At 40.4% G+C, this 16,110-nt stretch overlaps 1 protein-coding gene across 3 annotated transcripts in view; it reads left to right on the plus strand.

The window, feature by feature from the left end:
* Nucleotides 1-13,298, plus strand: part of PDGFRA (platelet derived growth factor receptor alpha) — a 47,891-nt gene extending 34,593 nt beyond the window's left edge. For all 3 annotated transcript variants that reach the window (XM_043970095.1, XM_043970098.1, XM_043970096.1), the window contains exons 16-23: nt 472-638; nt 1,861-1,976; nt 2,401-2,523; nt 4,413-4,524; nt 6,740-6,839; nt 6,953-7,058; nt 9,171-9,406; nt 10,297-13,298. In XM_043970095.1, the coding sequence (XP_043826030.1) occupies nt 472-638; nt 1,861-1,976; nt 2,401-2,523; nt 4,413-4,524; nt 6,740-6,839; nt 6,953-7,058; nt 9,171-9,406; nt 10,297-10,444 (1,108 nt within the window). In that variant the 3' untranslated portion in view covers nt 10,445-13,298. The remainder of the gene's footprint in view (nt 1-471; nt 639-1,860; nt 1,977-2,400; nt 2,524-4,412; nt 4,525-6,739; nt 6,840-6,952; nt 7,059-9,170; nt 9,407-10,296) is intronic.
* Nucleotides 13,299-16,110: the final 2,812 nt, after the last annotated feature.

The raw sequence follows: 16,110 nt of genomic DNA on the forward strand, positions 1-16,110 counted from the left end.
CTTCAGATGGGAAGACCTTGAGTGGTTTGAATGGATATCATAGTTAGAAGGGTTCTTGGAACCACTTGACTGTTGCCACTTAGAGACAACTTAAGTTGTGTCAAATGCAGTGTGGCTAAGGAAGGCAAAACAGAGGCTACTTATAACTTGGGATGTCGTGTTCCATGCCTGGTTGTTCCTAGGTTTCTCTGCTGGGCACATTTAGTCTCTTTGTGCCCGGGAATCTATAGCAGTGCCAAAAGAAGTGATTCTCTTTATAGGAGCAATAGATGCATGACCAGATGTGAAATGCGCCAAAATGCCAAGTGAGAGTTTATTGAGTCCCCTCTGTACTTAAGGACTATCCTCTTAGCGGACAGCTGCGTGTATGATGCTCAATGTTGTTTTCAGCAGCAGCATCATAGAGAGTTCTTGTCACTGAACTACTCGAAGGGGAAATGTGGGTCACATTTGCTTTTTATGTTTCTACAGCTATGTCATTTTGTCCTTTGAAAACAATGGGGACTACATGGATATGAAGCAAGCTGATACAACACAATATGTTCCCATGCTGGAAAGAAAACAGGGCTCTAAATATTCAGATATTCAGAGATCAATGTATGACCGACCTGCATCCTACAAGAAGAATTCTGTGTCAGGTAAATGGGAAAGGGCCCTTTCTGCAGTACAGTAACCTTTCCGTTTATAAATGACAGCTTTCTGGTCAAATGATCCACTCTGGGTGTAGGGCTCCTGGCAATTAGCTTTCATGATTTTGTCTTGACTTATGTGGACCTCAGTTTTCCCATCCATTAAAATGGATGATAAAAGTATTGACATGTCCTAGGGGATACTGAGCATCATTATAAGATGCACTCAGGATTTTTAGATGTCAAGCTACAAAAATAATGACTGCTATATGTAATATTAAAAAGCTTACAAAGTGCTTTACATATGTCACTTCATTTGAGCCTCCTATAGCTGTCCTTATTTGTAAAATTTGCAACACAGTATACTCATATAATATTTTTCTGTTTCTCCAGTTTCACAACATTCACTGCTGGTCGCCAAATGGGCAAATTTCTAACCCTCCTTTAAAAATTACTCTGTGATAGTGACGGAGGCCAGCACTTCCTTCCCTGTGCTTTCCAGGCAGAGCTGGTAGTCTTGGCTCTAAGTATAAGGAGAACCTGAGTCACTGTAAATCCTAGGCTAAGTTGGCAGCCAGTATCTGCTTTTACCAAGTTCACTTAGCCAGCAGAAATCAGTAGATGGCTGGAGTCACTCCTCTCTTTCCTGAAAAATTAAAAAAAGAATTAGGAACTGTTGGCACTGTTCTTCCTCCGTCCTCAAAAGTCCTGGCAATGTTCCAAGTCATACTAGCTGAGAAAAATGGATAAATTTCAACCAAACCAAAACAGACTTAGCACAGACCTGAGGATTGCTATCACATCTAAATTAGAATTCAATTTTAAAAAACAAGATATGGAAAGAGGAAGATATGGACCAAATGCCAGGAAAACAGCACTTTTACTCTTTAATATTTTTCTATAGTGCCTAGAAACTGCTGTCTTCATAGGGGTTAATTGAATATTTTCTTTTTTCCTTTTTTTGGGGGGGGGGTAAGAGTAGTTGGCAAGGATTTGCTAAAGATTGAAGAAGAAATTTGGGAATTGGATAAATAAAACATTTGTAAAACATTAACTTAAACCCTTCTTGAGAAGAGCTTTAGTCTAAGCCATGTGTCTGAGACATTTTTTGTAGTGACTTTTCTCTGGGGAGAGAACCTTCTTTTTACAGGAAGAAAGTCTTCCTTCACCTCTGTTGTTTAGCCTTGTGTCGTTCAGTTTATCCCTAACAGCCTCGCTTACTTTACAACAGATTCAGAAGTCAAAAATCTCCTTTCAGACGATAGCTCAGAAGGTCTGAGTCTCTTGGATCTGTTGAGCTTCACCTATCAAGTTGCTAGAGGAATGGAATTTTTGGCCTCTAAAAATGTAAGTGCTTTCAAGAGAAGAGGGCACATGCAATGAGTGCACAGTCCTGAGTTAGGGCTAGAGGAAAACCTTAGGAAATGTGTCTTTGGGGGAAGGGGAAAGAGAATCCAAGTAAAGCAGTTACTTTTTTCTTTCTGATAGAGAGGAAGCTACTGCACAGATCAGGGTGCAGGGAGAAGGGGAATGCCTGCTCTTTAGAGATTCCATTTAGACAGCTATCTCACCCCTATTGATGCCAGTCTCTGTGATGAAAACGCCAGTAAGTTCCCTCTTATGGATGGTCAGGCTTTCTTGGACAGTCCCTAGAATAGTGCTTGGTCTTTTTTTTTTTTTTTTTAAGTTAGGGACATGGTTAGGAGTGGGTAGAAAGTAGTAGGGTTCTCAGCTCATTGCATGAGTTCGTGGTGCATTTGTCTATACTCAGTGTGTTCACCGTGACCTGGCTGCTCGTAATGTGCTTCTGGCTCAAGGAAAAATTGTGAAGATCTGTGACTTTGGCCTGGCCAGAGACATCATGCATGATTCCAACTATGTGTCCAAGGGCAGTGTAAGTATCTGGGTCTATTCTCCCCTTTTCATTAGCAATTGCTAGAATGTAAATACCAGTTCTTCAGGGCAACTAAAGGTAGTGATTTCATGTTGGGAATGGAGTTGCTTTGGGCCCAGCAGAAAGAAGGGACTCAGGCATGACTCTGTGCCATGATTTCTGTGCCATTTCTGTCACATTAGCGCATGGCTTCAGTTTTTATAGTTAAGTTGGCTCTATGGCAATTCATGTGGACTGCTCTATGCCAAAAAAATACAAATGGAGGATGCCATTTTGTTTCTGTAGGCATACACTATCTTTTCAGGTAGAAGAAAGGAAGTCCTTGGCTGTAGTAGATATCTTTGAAATTATTTCTTTGTTTCTTTTTTTTTTGGTGGGGCAATGGGGGTTAAGTGACTTGCCCAAGGTTACACAGCTAGTAAGTGTCTGAGGCTGGATTTGAACTCAGGTCCTCCTGAATCCAGGGCTGGTGCTTTATCCACTGTGCCACCTAGCTGCCCCTAAATTATTTCTTTTTGAAGAGGAGTTAGCATGATATATTGGAAAAAGGCCTGAAATAGTTGTCAAAAGTTCTGAATTTTCATCATAACTTTGTAATAATACTCATGTAACCTTGGGCAAGCCAATTTCCTTGTCTGTTTTCTCATCTTTGAAATGATAAATTGTACTGGATGATTTCGGAGATTCCATCAAACTCTAGATTACGTATTTTATGGTTAAGGTACATCTGGAGAGGCCACAGAACATTTGGCACAATGACTCAACTTAATTTGATTTTTGTGGTGAAATATAGTTTGGAACCAACAGTTCCAGCTTTGATCCTGGATAAGTCACTTGACTTTTCTAGGGGTTATATTTTCCTTGTGATCCAATAAAAAATAGTAGTTAATGTCATTAACCCCATCAATATTAATGAAACTTTATAGAAACTTTGGTGTTTTGGGAATTCATTTCGAAGGCCAGATATCACTCCCTGCAATTGGGTTGATAAAGTTCTCATGTTACCAAGTGCAAATTGACCTCTGTTTCCCCTGACTCTTCTCTAAAAGTACAAAAGTAAGCTGGGCATGTGGATGCACACCTATAATGTCTCCTATGATGTCACCAGCTGAGGCTGGTGGATCTCTTGAGCTTGAAGATCTGAGCTACGGTGGGCTAAATCAATTGGCTGCCATTTACCCAAAAGTCACTGGGAAAATTACCAGTTGCTTGATTTTCTCAGTAAAGAACAGGAGGTACTGTTTTAGGTTCAAATCTGCTGTTGGATATTTTGCTTCTTTGGAGAAGGGAGTTGAAGGTGAGGAGTGAATACAAGGTCTCATATATGACATCAGAGTTTTTTGGATATGTTTGATCATTTTTGTAGAACTTTTTTTTTTTTTTTTTATAAAACCAGGTGACTTTCTGGGAGGATGAAGGGGGAGCAATATGTAGGTGTCAAAGCAAAAAAACAAAAACCTTTTTTTTTTTTTAAGTGAGGCAATTGGGGTTAAGTGACTTGCCCAGGGTCACACAGCTAGTAAGTGTTAAGTGTCTGAGGCTGGATTTGAACTCAGGTACTTCTGACTCCAGGTCCGGTGCTCTATCCTCTGCACCATCTAGCTGCCCCAAAACTTTTTTTTTTTTTTTAATGAGAAAATGGGGGAAGTAAGTATCCCTGGAGACAAATTCTTTGCAGCAGAAAGCACATTTCTCAGAAGAGTACTACTTGGTTACAGGGAAAGGATTATTATAAAAAGTCTCCAGGTACCCAGCAAAAAAGAAATCTTGCTTCTGTTACTGTCCTTTTTCTTCATCTAGGGTAGTAAAAAAAACATGCTATTCTTATTTTATTTTATTTTGTTTTTTAATATGCATGCATCTCTTCCCCTTGCCTTTCTTTGATGTAGACTTTTCTGCCTGTGAAGTGGATGGCTCCTGAGAGCATCTTTGACAATCTGTATACCACACTGAGTGACGTCTGGTCTTATGGCATCCTGCTGTGGGAGATCTTTTCCCTTGGTATGTGCATGAAACAAGCCTTAATGAACTTGTACTTATGAGTATTCCTTCTGCCCTTCGGGCAGGTCAGCCGGGGAATGTCAGGGCTTTACAAATACTAGACAGTAAATCTTGATAAGCCAGAGTGAAGGTTGTTATCTGAAGCCATTTCTTTAGGGGTGGGTCCAAGCATCAAGCAGATGAGAAAAAAGAAGCAAGAACACACCACAGGTCACTAAGATACTAAATAGATAGGCTGCTAGATTCCACATTCCTGCATACCATATCTCTGAGATAGTGAATCCTAATCAGGTGGTAGGAGAATGTTCTTAGTAATAATATATGGAAAGGTGTCCCCACTTTTTCTCTATTGTGGGACACACCGGGAGACCGACTCCTCTCCTCTATTAGTCACACCTCGACCATATCTATTTACCAGTTATCTTTCTGCTCTTGACTTTTGAGTTAAGTGGAGATATTATGGGGATAATGTTCACTCTCTTAGTAGGAGAGTGATACAGTTCTAGAACTGAAAAGGGACTTTAGAGATCTTGTAGTTCAGTCTTGTCATTTTAGATGAGGGAACAGTTCAGAGAGTGCCGACGGTCACCCAGTGAATGACGATACCGGGTTAGAGCCTCGGCATTTTGACACCCAGCCAACTCTGGAACAGTGAATGGAGAGCTAAAGGTTTTGATTCACTTTCCTCTTCAATATTTTGTGGGAGATACTTCTCACTCAGTAAATACTGAATGTCTATCATGAACCCAGCACCGTACTCAGCACCATGTAGAGTCATGGTCCTTGACATCAGAGAGGTACAATTTAGTTGGAAAGATAAAATGAAGGCATGTAAAAGCAACATAAAAGAGGTCAGTGCTACACTGGATGGTACTGACACAATAAAAATTAAGTACCTACTGGGTGTTAGACTCTGTGTTCAGTGCTTGGGTTACAAAGACAGAAATGAAACTGTCTCTGTCCTTAAGAACTTACTGCTATTGATTAAAAATGAGGATGCTATTCAAAAGAGGAAGGAACAGTTATGCACTGAAATAGTTGGTCATGGACCACTTGAACTGGGCCTTGAAAGGCGAGTGGAAGAAAAATGTAGAATTTCTCGCAGATTCCCACATTACTCTAATAGAATGGTGAAAGTGAATGCTGTCTTCCCTCAGTAACCCAACTTCTCTAATATAATGCATGACAACATCTCAGTGCCAGTTTCTCTTGGACAACTTGAGTAGTATAGCTTCTGGCTGTGTCTGCACATGAACATGGCGGAGAAAGGTATTATTGAAACCATTCAAGGCTTAAATCCCACCTAACTGAAAAATATCCCATTACCTGAAAGTTTTAGGTGAAAATGTTTTTTTCTCCTCATTTATTCCAATTATTTTCTTAGTTCCCATTTGACTTGACAAATGTAAACCAAATATTATATTGGTTTTGGGGCACCTTTCAGAAGGGTTTTCATTAGAACACTTTGCCTGAAGACATGATGAATTTTTTTTTTTTTTGCCTTTGGATTTTCAGGATTTAAAGGTTGCTCAAGCCAGAGCAGCCACAGTCATTTCAAAGTAACAAAGTAGGCATGAGTAACCATGTGGACTGATAGCTGGATATTATCAGAACTTTCTGTCCAGGCTAATGGAGAATACCCAGTAAACTAGGAGTCGTCCTGTTTTTGTTTTTTCTTTTTTCTTCCTCATTCTTTCCCTTCTGAAAAGTCAAAGGAGGACTCACATGCTATTTTTCTCCCTTTCCTGGTCTGTAGAAGGGGCCATCATCAGGTCTTGTGGGATGAAACCCAGACATTGATGGCATTCCCAAAGGGCTCATGCCAAGCCCAAATGGGAGCATCATTTGATTTACTGTCCAATCAATCTGCAGCTCCTTATGAAATGTGTAGGACCATTCCCATTGGTCAGGTCTATAGAGCCATTTTCTTCTTTTGTTTTTATAACAAGTGAGCTATTTATTTAGAAATCTGAACAGTGTTCTAGTTATGCTACAGGGGCACATTACTTTAATTAGGATTTGTGGTGGTCTTTTTTTGGAGTGGGGATTTGATTTAATTCCATGTAGCTTAGAATATGATCAATTATGTTCCCAGTATAGACCCAATACCATCAGTGTGATTTGTTGTGTAAGCACCACTGTTTCTTACAGTGCTTAAATTCATACCCCACATCCTTGTTTGGTAATGTTATTTTGGGGATGTTTTTGTGTTTAGGAGGCACACCCTATCCTGGAATGATGGTGGATTCTACTTTCTATAATAAAATCAAAAGTGGATACCGGATGGCCAAACCCGACCATGCCACCAGCGAAGTGTAAGCTTTCTCTGAATCGGTGGTTGGGTGTCTCTTCTTGCCTGTGGTGCTGCAGCTTGGGTGGGGACTGGCTCTGCTGCTTCTTCTCACACTGGATTCCCTTCCCTCTTCAGCTATGAGATCATGGTGAAGTGCTGGAACAGTGAGCCAGAAAAGAGACCTTCCTTTAACCACCTGAGTGAGATTGTGGAAAATCTGCTACCTGGGCAGTATAAGAAGGTTTGTCTCTCAGCAGTCTGGGCAGGCTCTGAGTGGGTCCCCTTGGGGATCAGAGAAGGAAGGAAATTCAAGCAAGCACAATGATAACTGACATTTCATAATGCTTTAAACACCTTAAATATATTATATCACTTGGCCTTCCCGACAACAGTGGAGAAAATGCTAAGTGTGGAGTCATGGAACCTGGGCTTAAATGACTTATAACCTTTGTGACCATGGGAAAATCCGTTACCCTCTCTAGACTTTCATTGCCTCATTGGAAAATAAGAGGGTTTCAGTGGATGACTTCTAAAGAAGTCCCTTCCAGCTGTAGACCCTTTGTCCTTGGAAGTAAATACTATTGGTGTTATTGTCCTCATTTGGTTGATGAGGAAACTAAGGCTCAGTGACTTGTCCATGGTCATGCAGCTAGCAAGTATCTGAGGTGGATGGGACTCAGCTCTTCCTGACTCCAAGTCCAGTTTTCTAATCATTACATATGTTGCCTCACATTTTTAAAGCACCTATTATGTATGAAGTTTGAAAGGGCAGAAGTGAAAAGCTAGCAGGAAGCTAGCAGAGAATCCAGTGTTATGGCTTCCCTTGGGGGTGGCCGTAGAATAAAGGCATCTTTGGAAAATGCTGACAAGGGAAGAGGCTCCCCAGGTCTCAGGTGGGAATGTTTAGCCCAAATCTTCTATTTAAGGCAGTATTTCCCATTTCCTGCAGGGCTCCCCTTTCATCTTTTTTCCTTCTCTTAGCAACACCTGTAAATGCTTTATTCCCCAGATGTTTTAAGTATTTGAAATGACAGTGTGGTTAGCCATCTCAGAGCAGCCACACTTCATTAAATGGCTAAGCTGAATCCACTTCAATCCATGTAAAACTGGTTTTTACCAAATGCCTTGGAGGAACGCTATCCATGCCTTGCTATTATGATAGCTTATTCTCTGTAGTATAGGCAGCTTTGTCCAAAGTAACAAATGCAATGGCAAAGGAAGAACATGACATGCCACATATATGATAGAAATCACCTTTTCATGAGCACTAAGGAGCAATCCAGAAATACTTCTTCAGTCAACTCCCAAACATTAGTTTTGTTAGCCAGCTTTGGGATTCTTTGTCTTTCACTCCAGTTTCCTAGACAGTCGTGTACTGAAAATTACAGATGCTTTTTAGCAAATGCTTTTGCCATCCCACTGCTTATCAGAATTTCCATTGGAGGATGAGTAGGGGGGGCTGGAAAGGGGAGAATCTGGGACAGGTCTGTACTATTATTGGCTGTTAGCTCAGCTAGCACTATGATGAGGTCAAAGGTTGAAACTGAGCTCTTACTTAGCCGGGGAATCTGGGACCATTTCCTGGTGGAAAATGGGAAACATTTCCACTTCTGACATCCCTGAAATTTTAGGAGTGATTTTCAGGAGGAGGATTGTGGAGGCACTAAGAGTATAAGGGACTGCCATCACATTTTCCTTCCTATTGGAAATTCCTGAAAGTCATGGAGAGGAATGTTGGTACCATTGTCTTGGTGGAGGTGATTCTCCTTATAACATTAGGGGCCATCAAGAGCCCCAGGGAAGAGATGTGAGGGTGTTGTGGCAGCAAGTCTTCAGGATCTAACAATGAAGGTGGCATGAACCAGTAGATAGGAGTCTTTTTTAAAAAGACTATCTATACATTTTAGGTGCCTTGTCTCTTTCTAGCTATAATCTCCTGTATCATTAGCCTTTTTGAGTCTATCTTAGGAATTAAGGAATTTGAATTTGAATTTGAAAGACTGTTCTAAGTTTATTCATTCTTGTTTCCTTTATTTCTGTCTGGTTATGGGGTGCCGTGGGTAGAGTACTGGGTCTGGAGTTAAGAAGACGTGAGTCCAAATCTGGCTTCAGACACTTCCTATCTGGGTGACCCTGGACAAGTCACTTAACCTCTGCCTGTTTCCTCAACTATAAAATGGGAATCACTTAGTTTATAAGATTGTTGTGAGGATCAAATGGGATATGTGCAAAGTGCTCAGCATGGTGTCTGTCAAATAGTAGGCACTTCATAAATGAGTATTTCCTTTCATCTTCTCCTTTTTGTAGTTAGGTCAGAAGCACCTGAGTAATGATATAAAATTGATATTTGCAGAGTTATGAGAAAATCCACCTGGACTTCCTGAAGAGTGACCATCCTGCTGTTACCCGCATGAGAGTAGAATCTGATAACAGTTACATTGGTGTCACCTACAAAAATGAAGACAAGCTGAAGGATTGGGAAGGCAGCTACGATGAACAGAGGTTGAGTGCTGACAGTGGCTATATCATCCCTCTGCCTGACATTGACCCTGTCCCTGAAGATGACTTAGGCAAAAGAAACAGACACAGGTAGGTGTCATCCATGGACCACATATGATTGTGGATTTTGAGCCGAAGAGGATGGAAGAAGATAGAGGCCATTTGTCCCAACCCATTCATTTTACAGGTGATGAAACTGAGGCGCAGAGAAAGGAAGTGACTTGTCCAGGGTCATAACTCATACAGCTTATTGCCTAGAAATTGATGATCCCTGTGTCTAGGTTCCTTATTATTATTTCAGGGGAGGGAGGTATTGGTAAGTCAGGGATGTGCAGCACATGTACAATGAGACACTGAGGAGCCCCCAGTACCTGGAGCAGATCTTCCTTTTCACAAACTGTTTGCTCCCCATGCTCTCCCATTCTCTAGCTGCTTTTCTTTGAGATGTGTCAATGTTCATTTTCATTTATACCAGAAGGAAGCAGGGTAGTTGTAGAATTTACTGGAATGGATCAATCACCATAGCAACTTGTTTAACAGCCATGAAGAAAAGTTTAGGAAGAGAAGAGGTAAATAAGAATGTCCAAAATGACTTTGGAGGTTGCCTGTCAATTTTCTTGGTTTTTTTGGGGGAGGGCAAGGCAATTGGGGTTAAGTGATTTGCCCAGGGTCACACAGCTAGTAAGTGTTAAGTGTCTGAGGCTGGATTTGAACTCAGGTCCTCCCGAATCCAGGACCAGTGTTCTATCCACAGCACCACCTAGCTGCCCCAGTCAATTTCATTTATTTGTGTAATCCCTAATCTTAATCATTGCATTATAGGAGGTAATTAGCAGTTTATTAAGCTTTTTGATAGAAGCTAATCCAACTGGGCAGCCAGCATAGTAATGACAAATTCTGGAAGGACAAACCCTATGGTAACCATAGCCCAGCAGATTTAGCTATGAGCCTCAGTTTCTTCTATTCTTGCTCTTCCCCAGTTCCCAGACATCTGAAGAAAGTGCCATTGAGACAGGTTCCAGCAGCTCCACCTTCATCAAGAGAGAGGATGAAACCATTGAGGACATCGATATGATGGATGACATTGGGATAGACTCCTCAGACCTGGTTGAAGACAGCTTCCTGTAATGGTCAAGGATCTAGTGGATGTATTCTATTTACGGAGAAAGAGATGCTCACCATTCAGTCTAAAGACTTGAACACCCTTCCGAAAACCACTTTATTGCAATGCAAATAATGCAAGGAGATTCAATTTTTTAAAGAGAACCTCCCAGTCAAGGGCCCAGCGACCATCCTGAATACGAATGAGTGAGATATATTGGAATGGACCTTTTTTAGTGTTGCTCCTTGCAATACTTCTATAGCATCTCAGTATTGATTGCAGAGGTTTTTTTTCTTTTTTCCAGATAGATGGATGAAAGGAAAGGCAATACAAGACCAGCTTTGTGTTTCAAGGGCATTGATGACTCTGACAACCAGAATTCTCATTGCATCATAATGCCAGCCTTGTAATTATGTAAATAAATATCTGAGGATGTGTTTAGATTTGTATTGAATATATTCTCTGGACTTAAGAAGAGACCACTTAAAAACATTTCTGTACTTCCCCTTGACAACATCCTGTGTCAGCTGCTGTTGGGCTACTGTGGAAGTATGTATGCCAAACCACTTTTGAAACTTAAAGGATACTGGTACTATACCTTTTTTTTTAGTGTTGAATAATAAAGAAGAAAGATAATCATTAACAAACCTTCTTTTGATAGAATTGGGCTATTTAGAAGCCTTACAAGTCTCTTACATTTTGCTAACTACGCTAATAACATGACTACTGTCATCAGTAATTCTAAGAGTATAATTTAGAACACATTTCCCTTCAGAGAAAGCACAATTCGGAAACAGCAACAGCAATCCAACAATGAAGATGAGCCGTACTAAAAGAGTAATGAATTTATTGAGTTTGGGGCATTTATATTGAATAACCTTTGGCTATATAAGAAGATAATAGCAGTAGCAGATTAAAGTTAGTTGAACATAGAGGAAAAAAAATAACATGTAGCATCACCCAGGCAGTCCCAAGTTCTGGGTTTTTATTCTTTGTAAAATCATGTACTGAACAGATTGTCTAATCAATTGTACTAAAAAAATGATAATTTCCCTCAAAGTAATGAAACTTGTAAAGCAGTAAATGTTTCCCCTGTGTAAACGAACAAGTCTACGCTTGGCCAGGCTTCTTATGGAATGTACAATCATCAGCAACAAGGAGGATTCATGGCTGCTGTCATTCTGGTGTCCCCAGAATCAAAATGTTCAATCGGGTGAAATCTTAAAACCCTGAATAGAATTGGAAACAACCTAAAACCCCTCAGCTTTCTATAGCATTGCTGGTTGGGGAACTATGGTACGCATCAGATTGATTTAAGGTTGAATGTGAGTTCCTTTAGGGCAGAGACAGGTTTTTTGGGGGTGTGTGTGTGTGTGTGTGTGTGTGTGTCCTCTGTGCCTAGCACAATGCATTGCACATAGTAGGTGCTTAATAAATGTTAAATTGAATTGAAATGAGGAGTGGGAGAAAAAAGCAATCTGAAATTTGGAATTGCCAAATAGCAGTGTTGCCTTTGGAAGTTTTTAGTTTCAGATTAACAAAATCATACCACACACCTGTCAAATTGGTCTTCTTCATATAGTTTTTCTGTATTAGCTGATGCCAAGAAAGCTAACTTTAAGGGTTGTATTTTTCCCCCAAGTTTCCAGAGGCATATTTACTTCTTCCCTTTATAGCAGTTATTGTTATTAGACTTTGGGTTAAAAAGAAATGTGGGTAAAATGGAGCCAATCACACAATGTGTTGAGATGGATAAAGCAATTCAACATTTTGAATAGGATGGTCTGTTTTATTATTTTTTAAAGTTACTTTGGAATAAGAGGGCTCATTTTTTGTTACAAAGTCTAAACTATTTGAACCAGTTGTATGTAAAATATCTTTTGATGGCTGACACTATAGGAATGAAACATGGCCTGTGGTGATTTGGGAAGATGTGTAAGCAACAACTGAGTACCTGATTGGTGCCCACTTTCAGCATCAGCGCTTCCTTCAGTGGATGTTCTTCCTAGTTTGAAGCCTGAGCCTGCAGAGGCCTGTAAAAAAGGATGAAATAACTGGAGTTCCTAGAACCAGCACGACTTGAAATACATTTGTGTTTCCAGAATCACAGTTCAAGCCTTCTCTGTTTATCAACCAATCACTCATTCTCATGTAGCCGCCTAACACTGATGCTTTTTTGTTTTTGCTCTGCACCTACTGTCGTGTCTCCTGGCAAAATATACTGAGCTCTTGGATGGGTGACTGACTCCCAGTCCCAGTTGTCAAAAGCTTAGCCACTGAGCTACAGTTTCTGGTGTGTGGTGTGGAACAATTGTTGTGTGTGTTTTCAGTGTATTGCAAGTTTGTTTGTTTGTTTTTTATGGCTTCCTTGTGAGAAGCCACCAGAAGGAAAATCGCCACTCCTACCAGCTCTCCGTTTGTATGACGACAATCAAAAGCTAGCCTAAGAAATGCGACTTCTAAGTTTTTAATGGTCAATGATTTCCTTACAATGTGGTCTGACAACTTGTACAAAATGGTCCTGTTTTGTGAAGAGGGACGTGAGATAAGGTGATGTTATACATCCATATGTATATATGTACTTCTATATAGACGGAGAATACTGCCAAAACATTTATGACAAGCTGTATCACTGCCTTTGTTTATATTTTTTGACTGTGATATACCCCACAGGCACGTTAACTGTTGCACTTTTGAATGTCCAAAAATTATATTTTAGAATAATAAAAAAAAGTGTTTCCAAAACAATGGTGTGGTGTATTATGTGAGGAGGGCAAATTTGATTGGGAGAGACTACCGGTTTAAAATGCAATACAAATGCCCCGTTTTTACTTTGTTTTAAAATGTATAAATTCAGATCTTTATATTTCAATAAATAAATAAATGGTATATAATTTAAAGTTATGCTAAAGGTCTAGCTTCATTTTTCTTTTTGTTTTTTTATTTTTTGCAAGGCCATGAAGGTTTTAGTGACTTGCCGAGGGTCACACAGCTAGTAAGTGTCAAGTGTCTGAGGTTGGATTTGAACTCAGGTCCTCCTGAATCTGGGGCTGGTGCTTTATCCACTGTACCACCTAGCTGCCCCTCAAATGCCCAAGCTCTGAATGCCCTTTGTCATAGCTGTGAGCAAAGAGCTCTATAAAATTTGAAGTGCTATAGAAATCTGAATTACACTAAATTCTTGATTACTTAAGAGTAGATTTATTGTTTTACGCTTAGGGCATCTTCCCGGCCGCAGGAGCTACAGCTAACCAGGGAGATGATTACATGAATATCTAAACATGTGGATCTGAGTGTCCTACAATATCCCCAAACCATGCAACAAATGATTTGGATTATACGGGTTTTAAAAAATTACACATACATGGCTCATCTGACTTCCTACTTATGTGACTAAATGTGGCGTGACCATATTGTTCATCAAATCCCAAAGCCCCTCATTTCTGTAACAAGGTTTGTTCTACAAATAGAACAAATAGCCTATGGATCAAATCCTGTCCCTTACAACCAGGGTTATCCCAACAGTAGAAGTTTGAAACTCAGCAGAGGAGGTGGTTAGAAACCCTGTGTAAAGAAGCCTCAGCCCATTATGGACAGAAATAATGACACATTTACATTCATAGGATTTTTGATCCAAAGCTAGAAGGTTCCTTTGAGGACCTCTAGTTCAACCCCTTTAAAGGTAAGGAAGTGAGACCCAGAAAAATCAAGTGACTTTCCTGAGCAAGTAAATGATCGACTGGACCCTTAAGGTTTCCTGACTATAAACCTTGCTTTTTTTTCCCCCCCTATTCAATTGCTATGGAATGAGCTTATGCTTCTGTCAATTCAGTTTTCTAGGAGTTCCCAGTGAGATTCTCACATCTGAGTTTAGCTGCTCATTGTCCCCTTGGTACATTGGTCTTTTTTTTTTTTTTAGCATTCTTAAAGTATTTTATTTTTTTTCCCATTACATGTAAAGATAGTTCTCAACTTCTGTTTATACAAGCTTTCCAATTTCAGATTTTTCTCCCTCCCCTCCCTCACCCTCCCCTAGACAGCCCGTAATCTGATATAGGTTACATATATATATATATACATACACACATAATAACATTAAACATATTTCTGCATTAGTCATGTTATAAGAGAAAATCAGAGCAATGACGAAAAACCTCAAAATAGAAAAACAACAGCACCAAAGACAAAAGAAATAGCATGGTTCATTCAGCATCTATACTCCACAGTTCTTTTTTTTTTTTTTTCCTGGATTTGAAGATCCTCTTCCATCATGAGTTCCCTGGAACTCTTCTGTACCATTGCATTGGTGAGAAGAATATAGTCCATCACAGTAGATCAACACACAATGTTGATGATACTGTGTACAATGTTCTTCTGGTTCTGCTCATCTCACTCATCATCAGCCCACGCAAGACCCTCCAGGTTTCTCTGAACTCCTGCTCATCATTTCTTACAGCACAATAGTATTCCATTACATTCATATACCAGAACTTGTCCAGCCATTCCCCAATTGATGGCATCCCCATAACTTCCAATTCCTTGCCGCCACATAAAGAGCAGCTATAAATATTTTTGGTACATTGGTCTTAATACCTAAAGCTTTTGTACTTTTTCTTTTTTCGGGGCAATGGGGGTTAAATGACTTGCCCAGGGTCACACAGCTAGTAAGTGTCCACCTAGCTGCCCCGCTTTTGTACTTCTTTTAACTTCTTCAGAGGGCTTTCACATCTATTCACATATTAAATCCTTAAAAAAAAGAGGTTGGGGAAGGTCTTTTGCAGGTGAAGAAACTGAGGCATAGATCTGTTAAGTCAGCTGCCACCAGACATGCTAGTGGCAGAACTGGATCAGAACCAAAATACTCTGACTTAGAACTATAATTAGTGATTTTGGCTCCCGTGGCAAATGGGGAGGGAAGATCTCCTTGGGAGGGTAGCAAAACAAAATTTTGGGACATTGGTGTGGGGGAGATCCCAGAACATACAAGGGCCACCTCTGGGAAGGTCAGTAAAGGGACAGTGGAAAAGAGCCTCACGCACTGGGAATACAATTATGGTGGAGGGAGCGATGGCCCATTCCCTAGACCAAGTGTTCTTAACCTCTTTTGTATCGTAGATATTTTTGGCAGTTTTGAAGGAGATGATAAATTTCAGTTAGCATTTAGAGAGAATAAAGATGGAACTTTGTCCCATGAAATCTAACTATGCATCCATCCTTTGGATGGCGAGGTAAGAACCTCTGCCCTCAAGAGTGTGGTCTTTGTCACTATAGTGCAGTCTGTGATCTCCAGATTTCCCAAACTCTACCTTCCAGAAGGTGAGAGACAGAGCTGGGAGTGGCAGTGGGAGGTAGGTAGATATTGTGGTGGTTTTGATTCCACCAAGTAGCCAGAACATGCTTGCTGTGGGATTAGTTGGCCACTGGGCTGGGAAAACAACTTGTGAGTTGACAAAAGTAGCTTTGGGTAAGGATGAGGGAGGAACGGTCTCTCCTGACAACCACGTCCACTGTCCTACAGAAAAGCCCTGGTTACCCCTAGTTATTGCTCTGTCCTGATGCCTAGTTCAGTGAGTAACTTGTCCAGGGTCACACAGCTAGTTGTGTGCCCAAAGCATGATTAGAACACAGCTCTTCTTGACTCCATGTTCAGCTTCCTATCCGTTAAGGGATATAATGATAGCCCTTTGGTGCT

This window comes from Dromiciops gliroides, chromosome 6 (genome assembly GCF_019393635.1).
Source record: "Dromiciops gliroides isolate mDroGli1 chromosome 6, mDroGli1.pri, whole genome shotgun sequence".
NCBI classification, from domain to species: Eukaryota; Metazoa; Chordata; class Mammalia; order Microbiotheria; family Microbiotheriidae; genus Dromiciops; species Dromiciops gliroides.